The 12,227-nt window shown below is 38.6% G+C and overlaps 1 protein-coding gene across 1 annotated transcript; it reads right to left on the bottom strand.

Annotated features, from left to right (window-relative positions):
• Positions 1-3,348: 3,348 nt before the first annotated feature.
• On the bottom strand, positions 3,349-8,337 carry LOC149843461 (GDSL esterase/lipase At5g45670-like). The gene is made up of 5 exons (XM_089999828.1): positions 7,970-8,337; positions 6,889-7,013; positions 6,013-6,258; positions 5,361-5,616; positions 3,349-3,781 (listed from the first exon to the last, which is right to left on the bottom strand). The coding sequence occupies exons 1-5, from the start codon at positions 8,211-8,213 to the stop codon at positions 3,558-3,560; spliced, it is 1,095 nt and encodes a 364-aa protein (XP_089855954.1). The 5' UTR covers positions 8,214-8,337; the 3' UTR covers positions 3,349-3,557.
• Between the last annotated feature and the right edge of the window lie 3,890 nt (positions 8,338-12,227).

Below are 12,227 nucleotides of genomic sequence, written 5' to 3'. Positions count from 1 at the left end.
CTGAAAACTCTAACTAGCACCCGGACACAAGCGACACCCATCATATGACCAAAGAAGAAGATAGTATGACAGATATGGTAAAATATCAGGGTCCAAATTTAGTTATGATTGGTAATGGTGCTAATTTGCCCATATTCACGACAGGTAATATAAAACTCTCCTAAAAAATAGGTTTTTTATACTAAGAGATGTTCTTGTTCCTCAAATAAAAAAAATACTTTTTGTTGCTCTATTTACACATGATAACAATTATATCTTTGAGTTTCAACCCATATGTTTTTATGTTTAAGATATGAAGAACAAGGCTTAATGGAACAAAGTGAAGGAGGACTATACACCTGGAGCAAGGAAATTGAGAAACCAAGGAAAGAAGTAGGGATGTTTTATGCTCAAAAATATACTTTTTCTGACATATGGCATTGCAAGCTTGGACATCCTAATCAGGGTGTAAAGGATATTTTTAGTTCTAGACACTTACTTAGAAATAAATTGCATTTTTTTTATTTATGCTTTAGTTTCATGCTTGAAAACACTCACTCGTTACCTTTCAGTTTATCTAAGACTGTTGTTTCTCATCCTCTTGAAATTATACATGCTGATTTGTGGGGTCATGCACCTGTAATTTCTAGAGAAGGTCATAGATATTACATGTTGCTTGTCGATGAATATTCTCATTTTTTTAAGTTATTCCCTTTAGTCAGAAAATCTGACACCTTGAGTTGTTTTGAAATTTTCAAAAGGATTATGAAAAAATAAATTAGTTTCCAAGTTGAAATTTTCCACAGTGATGAGGGTGGCTAGTTTCTCAGTTTGGCTTTTTCAAGTTTCTTAAATCAACATGGTATTAAGCACTGGATTTCTTGACCATAGACTCTCCAAAAAGATGGAGTTGTTGAAAGAAAAATATATACATGTTGAAATCAGATTGAGTATAAGGTTTCATACCTTTGTGAGTAACAGGTTTTGGGTAGATGTTTTCAAAACGGTCACCTACCCTATAAACCGGCTTCATAGTCTTAATCTTTATAGCAAGTCATTGTATGAGCTCCTTCTAAAACAAATCCCTAACTACACTTCTTTAAAAGTTTTTTGATGTACTTGTTATCCATATCTGGTGCCATAAAATTCTACAAAATGGTCTCCCAAAACCAAACCTTATGTTTTTATTGGATATGAAACAAATTATAAAGGGTACTTGTGCGTTGAACCTGTGTTAAATAAAGTATTCATATCTAAGCATATGACCTTTGATGAAACAAAATTTATGTATACTAGTTCCAATGCTCTTGACACTTTTAAAGAAGTATTCAGTTGGCTATAATCTCAAGAACCTGCATAACCTTGTGAGAAAGATTTACCTATCTCCCCTACAGTCCTACCAGGTTCTTCACTCACACCTACTCTGTCTGCACCAAAACCATTCAATACAGAGCCTAGCCCACCTACCTCACCAACCCTTGGTCTATATCCTAGTTCTGAAAACTCATCTCATATAGCCTCTGCAAGTCGTGACTCTAGTGCCTCCTCGTGGATAAATTTGATTATTGACCAAAATCCTGCAAAAGTTCCTCAACATGCTAGGACTCATACCATGGTTACCAGATTCTAAGATGGAACCTTGAAACCAAGACTCTTCTTATCCAACTGATATCCCTTAAGTCTTGCCTTGATAAGTGAGTTATTCTGTGAGTCGGCACTAGAGACGTTTGTTGAAGCCAGTAAAGAAAAGAAGTGGCAAACAAGTATATAGGAAAAGTATGACACTCTAATCATAAATAAAACTTGGGTCCTGGTCCATGTGTCACCTACCCAAAACCTAGTCGGGTGTAGATGGATCTATAATATCAAGAGGCATGCAGATGCGTCTATTGCCAGGTATGAGGCTAGATTTGTAGCTAAGGGGTACAACCAATAAGAAAGAATTGACTATTTTGAAACCTTTAGCCCTATGGTCAAACCTACTGTTGTCATAATTGTTTTATCTCTTGCCATAAGCTTTGGCTAAGTCATACATCAATTAGACATGAACAGCATTTTTCTGCATGAGTACCTTCAAGAAGAAGTTTACATGACTCAACCACAGGGATTTGAAAATAGTCAGGATCCCAGTTATGTTTGCAAATTAAATCGAGCTTTGTATGGGTTAAAACAAGCTCCTAGATCCTGGTTTGAATGGTTGAATGATTATTTCATCCACCTATGCTTTGTTGAGTCAAAGGTTGACATGTCTCTTTTTATTAAAGGAAGTGGAGAATTTACATTATTTGTTCAACTTGTATATGTTGATGATATCATTGCGACTGAAAACTCTCGTGTAGAAGTTCAAAACTTGATCAATAAGTTTGGAAAAGAATTATCTATTAAAGATCTTGGGTCTCTACATTTCTTTTTGGGGATTGAGGCAATTCCCTCATCAAATGGATTGATTCTCTCAAAAAATTATTTTTTGGATGTGCTCAAAAGAAGTCATATGCTAGAGGCCAAACCTCTAACTACTCTAGCTACACTTAACGTTGCCTTGTCCAAGTTCCAAGGAAAAGCATTCGAGGACACCACTCATTGTCAAAGCAGCGTTGAGGCACTCCAATATATCAGGTTTGCACACCCAGATATTGCTTACGCACCAATAAAGTCTATCAGTTTAAGTATGCTCCAACCAAAGACCACTGGAATCGTGTCAAGAGAATCCTTCACTATCTATCTTAAGGATGCACGGTCTTCACATTTATAAAAGTAATTCCTTACAACTATTAGGGTACGCAGATGTTGACTCTGCAAGATGCCTAGATGATAGATGCTCCATCTATAGTTACCTTATACTCCTTGGCACAAACTTAATTTTTTGAAAATCATCCAAGCACTAGGTTGTTGTTAAATCAAGCATTGCGGTCGAATGCAGGTGTTGTGTTTGAACTCGTGTGGTTAGGATATCTTTCATGTGAACTGCATGCTAAGCAACAGGAAATGAATACGTTTCAGCTTCCGTAAAATCTTATCCAAACGTCAGATCTATTCTCTAAAATGAACCAATTCCCTGTTTTTCAGCTAAAACATGTTATCTCAATGCAACTTCTTTCAAACTTTAATGAATGATTTTCAGCACATATCCAAGTTCACTTTGGGGCACACTTATTTGCGCCGAACAAGACAAGTTTACGCCCACAGTATAAAAAATAGCCCCTAAACTTGATGATGGCTGGCCAGCCTTGTACCTTGGACAGGCGCAGCCCGGACCAGCCAGAGCCATTTGGCCTGTTGGAGGCAGAGATATCTTCAGTGTTTCAGGAAGTGATTAGAGTGGACGCGCGTGCGCGTGCGCACACACACACACACACAGAGAGAGAGAGAGAGGCCAAAACTACTCTCATTTCCTTGAAGACAAACTCGAGACTATATATATATAGCCAACTTGTTTTGCGTCGGTCTAGAGACTAGACCAGCAGGAGCACACATGAAGAAAATCCTCTTTGAAGACGTTTTCATAAATATTGAATAGCATGTAATAGCATGCTCACACCACTTGGTCTAAAGAAGACGTGATGTGGCCATGACAACCACTAAAGTTGTGCCAAGCGTCTTATATCCATTGGGTATGAATCTGAAGATGATTCAGCACTGTAAGATCTCTTTCCAATGATAAGGTTTGCAGCCTCAGTTGGGTGAAAGGCATCCCAGAATAGGTACTCATCTCTGTTAGGGCAAGGCATCTGGAATGGAAGGCATGTGATCTGCCCATTGTTCCTTCCCACCCCACAACATCCAACATTGCTCACAGCAAACCCTGCACAAGAAAAGGGAAAAATGAGAAGCATTGGTTAGCTTAGCTTGTTGCTCACACAAGAAACTCTATGGAACAAAAGTTAATAGGCTTAGCAGCATCAGTCAATGATGGTACCAAAATTTTGCTAAGTTCTACCATTATACTGAAATTCCTTGTACATATATAGTAGCATTGGACATTTAAAATGCAATTTTCCCTTCCCTTTAGCACTATGAACTTTCTGTTCCTGATATTCAAGTCCCTAATGAGAATGGCATGCATTGATCCTCCCTTGGATGGTGAGGCCCAACAGCAGGTGGTGGGTGATCAGTTGCAGCAGCACACTAAAAGTGTTCAATCACATTACACCTGATCCTCCCTCAGGACGGTGGGTGCTCCCACCGTTCACCAGGATGGTGGATAACTGGCCACCGTCCCCAGGGAGGGTAAGCCCCGTGGTAGCACTAGTTGGCCCGAGTACTCTGCTAAGTAGTGAATCACGCCTCCAATAACACAATTCATAAACACTTAATTAAACAGGTTATAATTGGCATCTCCCAACATTAGTAAATAGAACTACATATGCAAATCCAAGGTGACCTTGTTCTAATCTTCCCTGAGGGCATTCTATCATTACAAAACATGTTGGATTTCCGACGTCAATACCCTTCAAAGGAAAATCTCTCTCTCTCTCTCTCTCTCTCTCTCTCTCTCTCTCTCTCTCTCTCTCTCTCTCTCTCTCTGCTAAACAAGATTTTCTTCATGTTTACCCCGATTTAGATAAAGAAAACTGTAGGGAATTTATTAAGCCATGTGGTATAGCTCGAATTGCATAGTCATGAAGTAGTTACCAAATCTAGCCAATGCATAAATGCGACACATCTGTCTTCGTGACAAACTGTAACTATGGGATACTGCATGCCTACGCAGTTATTGTCCATTTATTATGAGATAGAAAATAACTTCTTTACCAAGTTGGGTTGCCTGAAAAAGCGAGTTCTTAGCCTTTAAAGTCATCAAAGTGTTTTCTCTTCGTAGAGATGGCAACATGGCATGATGTGGTCTTCAACTGTGGATTATATTTTGTTTTGTGGTCACGGATAGAATCAATACTGTCATGGACATGGCACTAGATGTGTATTAACTTTTCACATAACTAGGGATGGTAAACAAACCGAGCAACTTGTGACTTGGCTTGCCCAAAACTTGATCATCAGGTTGGCCTGTAAAGCCGAGCCATGAGCAGATCGGATACTGTAACCAAGCTGAGCAAAGACAATCTGTGTTCAGCTCTGTTCAGGTTGTATACGACATGAGATTTATGCATCATACATGATAAAAGCTATATGGTAGCTCAATTGGTTGGATGGGTATGTTTGTAACCAACAAGTTACGGGACTCATTCTCATTATGGACCCCCATAAAACAGTGTGTGTGTGTGTGTGTGTTTTAACGAGCCAGCTCTCAGGCTCATACGAGCTCGAGCCTGGCTTGGCTCACACGAGTCAGATGAGCCAAGCCCGAACAACTCTTGTTCGGTTCATTCAGCTTGTTTACCAGTAAGGATGCGAAAACAGAGAGAGAGAGAGAGAGGTCATACCATGTTGGGCGGGATTCCTGAGAATATCTGCAAAAATGCCAAAGGCATTAACGTAGATGAAGTGCGCCCCTTGAAAGTTATTGTTGAAATGGTCCACAACCGAAATCAAGCGAGAATTGAACATCTGAACTGCATTATTTATTTTTTCTACGCAAGTGACACCATCGGAGCTGTACCGAGATAATTCGCTTGGGCTGCAACCAACTGGACCCACCCCAATCAAGGCCACCTTCCTGGCCCCATAGTTATAAAGTGACTGCAGAACCAATAAATGAATCGATGATGAATTAATTAGTTTCTACCATGTTGGATCAAACAATTAGGTCCATTAGCCTATATTTGGATCAAACAGCTAGGATAAAAAGATCAGATCCAACAAATCAAGTCTAACAGGATCCAGATCCAGACATGAGCGAGCATGAGACAACATAGTTCACTAGCTTGAACACTTTTTCTAGAGTAAACAATAGGTTTCATGACCTTGGCCACCTTTTGATTTAGTAATTAACTTCGGAGTTCATCAACTTGGTTACTTTTCACATTCACATTGATTGTACCATTGAAAGATAGAAGCATGTCAAATGCATTGTTTAAACTTAGCATAAATTAGTAATAAGGATAGATTTATAAGTTGAGAGATTCAAGCACTCACCGTTAAATGCTGAGTATACGTCTGAATTAGATTGTCCGCATACCCTTCCGGAGTGTACTGGCTGCCGGTTGAATAGAATTGAGGCATGAAGTAGTTGTTGAGGTAGTCATTACCCCCCAGCCCTACTGAGAAGATGCATTGGCTGAGATGATTTTCTGCTGAGTCTTGATCACCAAGAACATTGACAATCGCCGAGACGGCATTGCGATAGTTCTCCACTTGACCACTCATGGTAATTCTTCCTCCCTATAAACAATAGAGTTCATGAACTAGATCATATTTTACATGATGCCAAACATACACTAAGCGGACCCTCATGGGTAATTCTTATAGTCCTGAAGGTAAAGCCCTACTAGAAGCTGAAACTTAAAGTCACATTTGTTTAATGCTGTGAATCAAAAGGGCCTTTATCCCCTAAAAGCCCTAAATTCACTTATCAGCTGTTTGGGGTATGAAAGTGTCCATTGCAATGGCTGGTAATTGCCCTCTTCTAGCTAGGTTCCTGAGTTGGGATGTGAACGGGCCATATTTGGTTTGGATATATGAATTGCAAAATTATACATAATCAGATCAAGCCTAATTTCGAGTAGAATTCGGGTATAGTTCCAAAATGCTACTACTGAATCTGGATCCAGTTTCAGATTTGAACTAATTGGATATACTTCTACAACGTGTTGGTCTCCAAATATTAGTCAAATTTTGATTGAGAGTCAAATGTAAACATCAAATATCAAATCTGACCCATTTGGTTAATTAGATACTGAACCCAGCCAAATGGTAATTAGTAGGTGACAAGGTCTCCCCCTAAATCATTTAAACAAGTGCTTAGAAAACTTCAAATCTAAAGTCCTAATATTGTTTTTCAAAGGAAATTACCAATTGTTGACCAGTTTCTTCACGGATCCCGGCAGCAGCAGATGCAAAATTTGCTCCACTGAGGAGATTCTGAGCATTTGCACTAACAAAAGGTGGAATGAGGTCATTGAATCCCAGAAGTTGAGCTGCATCAAATTAGTAATGAGGCTTAGTTGAATTGCAAGGCCATCACACACACACACACACACACACACACACACACACACACACACACACACACACACACACACACACACACACACACACACACACACACACACACACACACACACACACACACACACTGCAAAAGAAGCAATCACATGGTACTAGTGCTCATGCATGTGGGATGATCCTACCACTTGCCTCCTTAGCTTTGGAAACCAACGACCTAGTTTAATGGTGACACCTACTATCAATAGTGAAGCATGGTCCACAACACGGAGATAGATCTGAACTCTTGGATTTCCCAAGATTAACGGTCCAAATCATGTGCTTATCCAAGGAACATGAGCTTTAAGTTAATCTAATCTCATTTCCTAAAACAACACACATAGCATGTAAAGCAACTCTGACCAAGTTTATTAAATAATCCTTATTCATCGTTTAAGGCAAATGAGGAACACTCTCAAAAGGTAGGGCCTACAAGAAAAGAGATTGTGATGTTACAATTATATCATTATGCATTTTGTGAAAGTGATTTAGAAACAAAATCTTGAAATAGTTTGTGATTTTGCATATCCTATCGGACAACACCTTTTGTTTGAAGCAAGGGCTTTTTCTTTTTTCTTTTTTTCTTGGTCCATATAACTGACTAAGCATATGAAGTGCACATCAAAGGTTAGGTCTTCAATGAAATGGAAGCAATGTGCCCTAGAAACTTCCTACTCCATCACTACTGAGCAGTTCATTTAGAACCTTGGTACTCAATAGCACTTTTTCACTAGGATCTCAATTTGTGCATGGTTCCTTGAGACAACTGCCTTAGTAATCGTGACAATGTAGTAGGGAACATGGTCAGCTACTTCATTTCCAATTTGAATCATCTAGGAAACACAAGGTTATGGTTCAGTGAAGAAACTAGGTGAAAGATGGCACTCACCAATAACGTCGGTCGTGGTCAGGCCGTTGCAGAACCGCCCGGTCGGACCTTGAGGGAAGTCGATTCCATACGGCCGGTAGTCTGCTCTAGCTAGAGAAGCTAGGTTGTTGTTGTTTCCATTGTCAACAAGTGAGTCCCCAAAAATGAAGTAGCAAGGCACTTGCTGTGCTACTGCCATGAGTGCCATCCTAAGAAGCATACACACAAGCACCTTCATAGTGCACCTCCTTCTTGTCAACCCCATTGAGATCTAGAGAGAGAGAGACTCTCCACTTGGATAGAATTGAGGATGCAAGAGAAGGATGAGCTTTGTGTGTATGCTACTGATGGATTAATGGAGGAGGGTGGAGATATATAAATATGTGCAGGGTTCGGCTGGATGGAGTCAGATTTTGCTTTATGGTTGGAAGTTGGTAATGACATTGAATTCACGCGCATAAGTAACATGGGGTGCTGAATTTCCCGCTCAGTACTCAATGCTAGAGAGAGAGAGAGAGAGAGAGAGAGAGAGAGAGAGGAGAGAGAGAGAGTAGATCTGATTCAGTTTGTACATGTCCAGATCAGGAACTTAGCCGAGTCTTGATCCGATCTTGTGGTACCATGTCCTAGCAACCTATTAATTGTAGGTGCAAATTAAAAAACTGTCCAGTCTCTGTCAGGTCCAGATTTCCAGTCAGGCAATGGCCAAATGCAGGAACAGCAATTACCGGCAACCAGATCCAACTTAAATGATCCTTGTATGTGGGGATGTATAGTCACCAAATTCAAGATCCCCTGCAGGATTATTTGTACTAAACAAACACTCTACTGCAATGAATTATGGGATCACGGGTGGTGAGTAGGGGATCAAAATCCGATGTCGACTACATTAAGATAGGATCATCTAAACAAAGAAAGACACTGTTGCAAGTCCCATTTCAAAGCAACATCACACAAATGTCTCAGGGAGGGAAAATTTTGCTATAAACTATAAAGGTAACTTTTTATATATATAAACTCATATAAAGCTATATAAAGATAGGAAAAAAACATAAGAAACAAAAAAGTATCAATGTTATATTAAAAAATAACATGATTTTTGGGGGGCAATCTATTGGTTGATGAAAATTTTACATTAAAATTAAGATATTTTCTAAATATCGGCAATATTATGTCTATGGTTCAAAGTATATACCCGGCATCTATGGTTGGATCCAGGATTGGATCAAACCAGAGAGAGAGAGAGAGAGATTTGTTTTTTTTTTTAAGGGCAAGTTGGGGTTAGGCAGACTCCTACCAGTTATACAACTATACCATTGGGTTTTGAACCTGCAACGTCCCAACACAAGGTGACGTGATTGCATTTACTAACTGAGGTTGAGATGCAAGGGCGCCGCGTGGCTCACGCAAATTGCATGGTGTGTTGAAGCAAGTGAGACCCACAATTCAAACAGAGCCCACCCAAACATTAATTTTGTAGGGCTTGACTGTCAGATATTTCATTAAAACTATCTTCTCATCCAAGCCCAATAAACAAAAGTGTGATGTCATCCAAGCCCTATAAACAATCATCTTCTCCTCCAAGCCCAATATGATACAATATTTTAGCTTGGAATCGTGGACACGTTTGCTTTGCCCTATAATTCTTGAACTTGGTCAGCTAATTTGTGATCCCTTATCACAATCACAGAAGAATCACAAGCTACACTAACATGAGAATGTGTAACCTGTGATTATAAAATCTCAACTTTGAGATTTTAGACCTTTTGACCTGTGAAAGTTGGTCACATGATGAGAAATCACAGTTGTGACCAAAACAAACGTGCCACTCACATTAAGTCCAAGTTTCTTATGGCTGTCAAGATTTTGAACCCGGTAATTGTCTTTCTCGTTCTCAATTCCCCGTTTGAATGCAGAGGAATTAGAGGGAATTGTGAGTTTATGTCCCCACTTGCCCGGAATAAGCAAATCCCCCCCCCCCCCCTTCATTTTTTTTCAATATAGTATGATGATAATAAAAGCCTAAACCATCAGATTTCATATAGGAAACCTTAGAAGTTCACGATGGGTTGTATAGATATAACTCATGGCCAAAAGATACAATCTGAGACTTTGTTTGAGTTTTAGAGTCCGTTTGGATTGGTTAAATTGAGTGTAATTGCAATCCAAATTCAACAAAATTCTTCCAGAAAAAGAAGGGGAAAAGGAAATTTTCATGGAGTTGGATTTCAATTCCAACCAATTCCATGAATCCAAACACTTCATTTGGGGAACCAAAGTAATCTTTACATGTCAAAAACTTCTGACCCATGAGGGACAACATCACTAGGTAATCAAGGGTCTAGACCTCGTGAGACTCTGACATGACTTGTATCCGTTTTGATCATACAGACCAAATAAATGGATAACAGACCCGATTGATTACTTGTCCCATAAAACTTACAAATGGTATCCATGTTTATCATACCTAACATCCTAAAGCATTTCCTAATCAAGTCATTGAATGTGCTCTTGGATCAATTAGACCGGGATCTAACTATGGTTTATGAATATCTGACTTGGATCAAGTTCATCGCGACTTGATATGACTCACAAGTTTGCCAATTCTGACAGATACTGTTTGAATTGGCAAACTCGTGAGTCAATGACTCAGCCAAGTCAACTAAGTGTCATCTCTTTATTTTCTTTTATGGTTGGGAGTCTTGCATTGATATAGAAACACAGTTTCAGTGAGCTGACAAAATATTGTTTTGCCAATGTGTGATGTTGAGAGATGGGGTTGTAGAAATCATCCTCCCGTCAATGGTGTTGAAATGTGGTGTTGGGCAAGCAACACCATTCCCAATGCATTGCTTCATCATGGCCACTGTAAGATCATATAAGAGCATGGTCGAAACCACAACACAACCCCGGTTTGAGGTTCCCAAACATAGCTTTAATGACTTTCATAAATTTTATTTATGACAAAATAAATCAAAATACAAAAGTACCAACTAAAATGGACCCCGACGGTTACCCGCAACATAAAATTCATCTATAAGAGAATCTATAACTAAAGTCATAGTATATTCTCGTTCGATGTACAATGTCATACGGTCAACAAGAAAATCGTTGTTCATTTTGTTACGAATTTTCGTCTTCACATGCTTCATCACTGAAAATGTTCGTTCTGTAGTGGTCGTAGAAATTGGTAATGTCAATACAAGACGAAATAATCTAGTTAGTATGACATAACTTTCTGACTTTTCACTTGCAACCAACTTTTGATACAAATCAGGTAGAGTAGGTACTTGAAATCGAGGATCAGAAACTACATCAATCTGATACAGTTACTAATTGATGATAAAATTATTAATCAAACACGTAAACTATCAATAATCTACATAATTAATCATTACAATTCTACACAAGCACATCGAATCAGATACAGTTACTGATTGGTGATAAATGGCAGAAAAAGACCAATATAACACTATAAGTCTATATCAATTAACAAATTAACACTATAACAATTAACACTTAACAACTATAACAAACTAATAATTGTTCATAGGGTATGGATCAGGACAAATAGCAACAATAAATTTGTAAATTGCAACTAGATAAGAGTTAAACATATACTCACAAGTCACTAGGAGAGTAACTAGATAAGAGTTAGCATCGCCGAAACGATATTCACTAATTCACAACCTTCAAATATACCTTCTTGTCCTTCAAATAAATTCACGGATTCACGATCTTCTTCTACTGTCCAAAGATAATTAATTTGGATATCAGAACATTAAAACACAAGTTAGAAGTCATGAATTTTCTATAATTCTATATAATTTGAGTAGATAAAGTAGATAATTGATTCTAAAATTCAGAAATCGGGACTTATTCTAAAATTCAAAAGTCACTGATTCACAATCTCCTCCTAGCTTTGTTTCAATTAAAATGAGTAGATAAAGTAGAATTATTGCACCAAAAAACATAAATTACCATTAACATTACAACAACAACAACTACGCCTTCATCCCAAAACAATTGGGGTCAGCGATATGAACCAAAAAGAAATTCATTTTGGGTCTTCCACATGAATCCTTTTCCTCCAATCATTTCTATCCAACGCCATGTCCTTGGTGAGGTTCAAAGCATTCATATCCTTTCCTATCATCTCCATCCAAGTCTTCCTAGGCCTACCCCGACCTCTTTTAACTAATATATTTTCCCATTTCTCCAACCTTTTAACTGGAGCATCATTAGGCCTTCGCCGAATATGTCCAAACCACCATTAACA

The sequence above is a fragment of the Nuphar pumila genome, chromosome 3, assembly GCF_984573655.1.
Source record: "Nuphar pumila chromosome 3, dmNupPumi1.hap1.1, whole genome shotgun sequence".
NCBI classification, from domain to species: Eukaryota; Viridiplantae; Streptophyta; class Magnoliopsida; order Nymphaeales; family Nymphaeaceae; genus Nuphar; species Nuphar pumila.
This window is presented reverse-complemented; position numbering and strand designations above follow the sequence as displayed.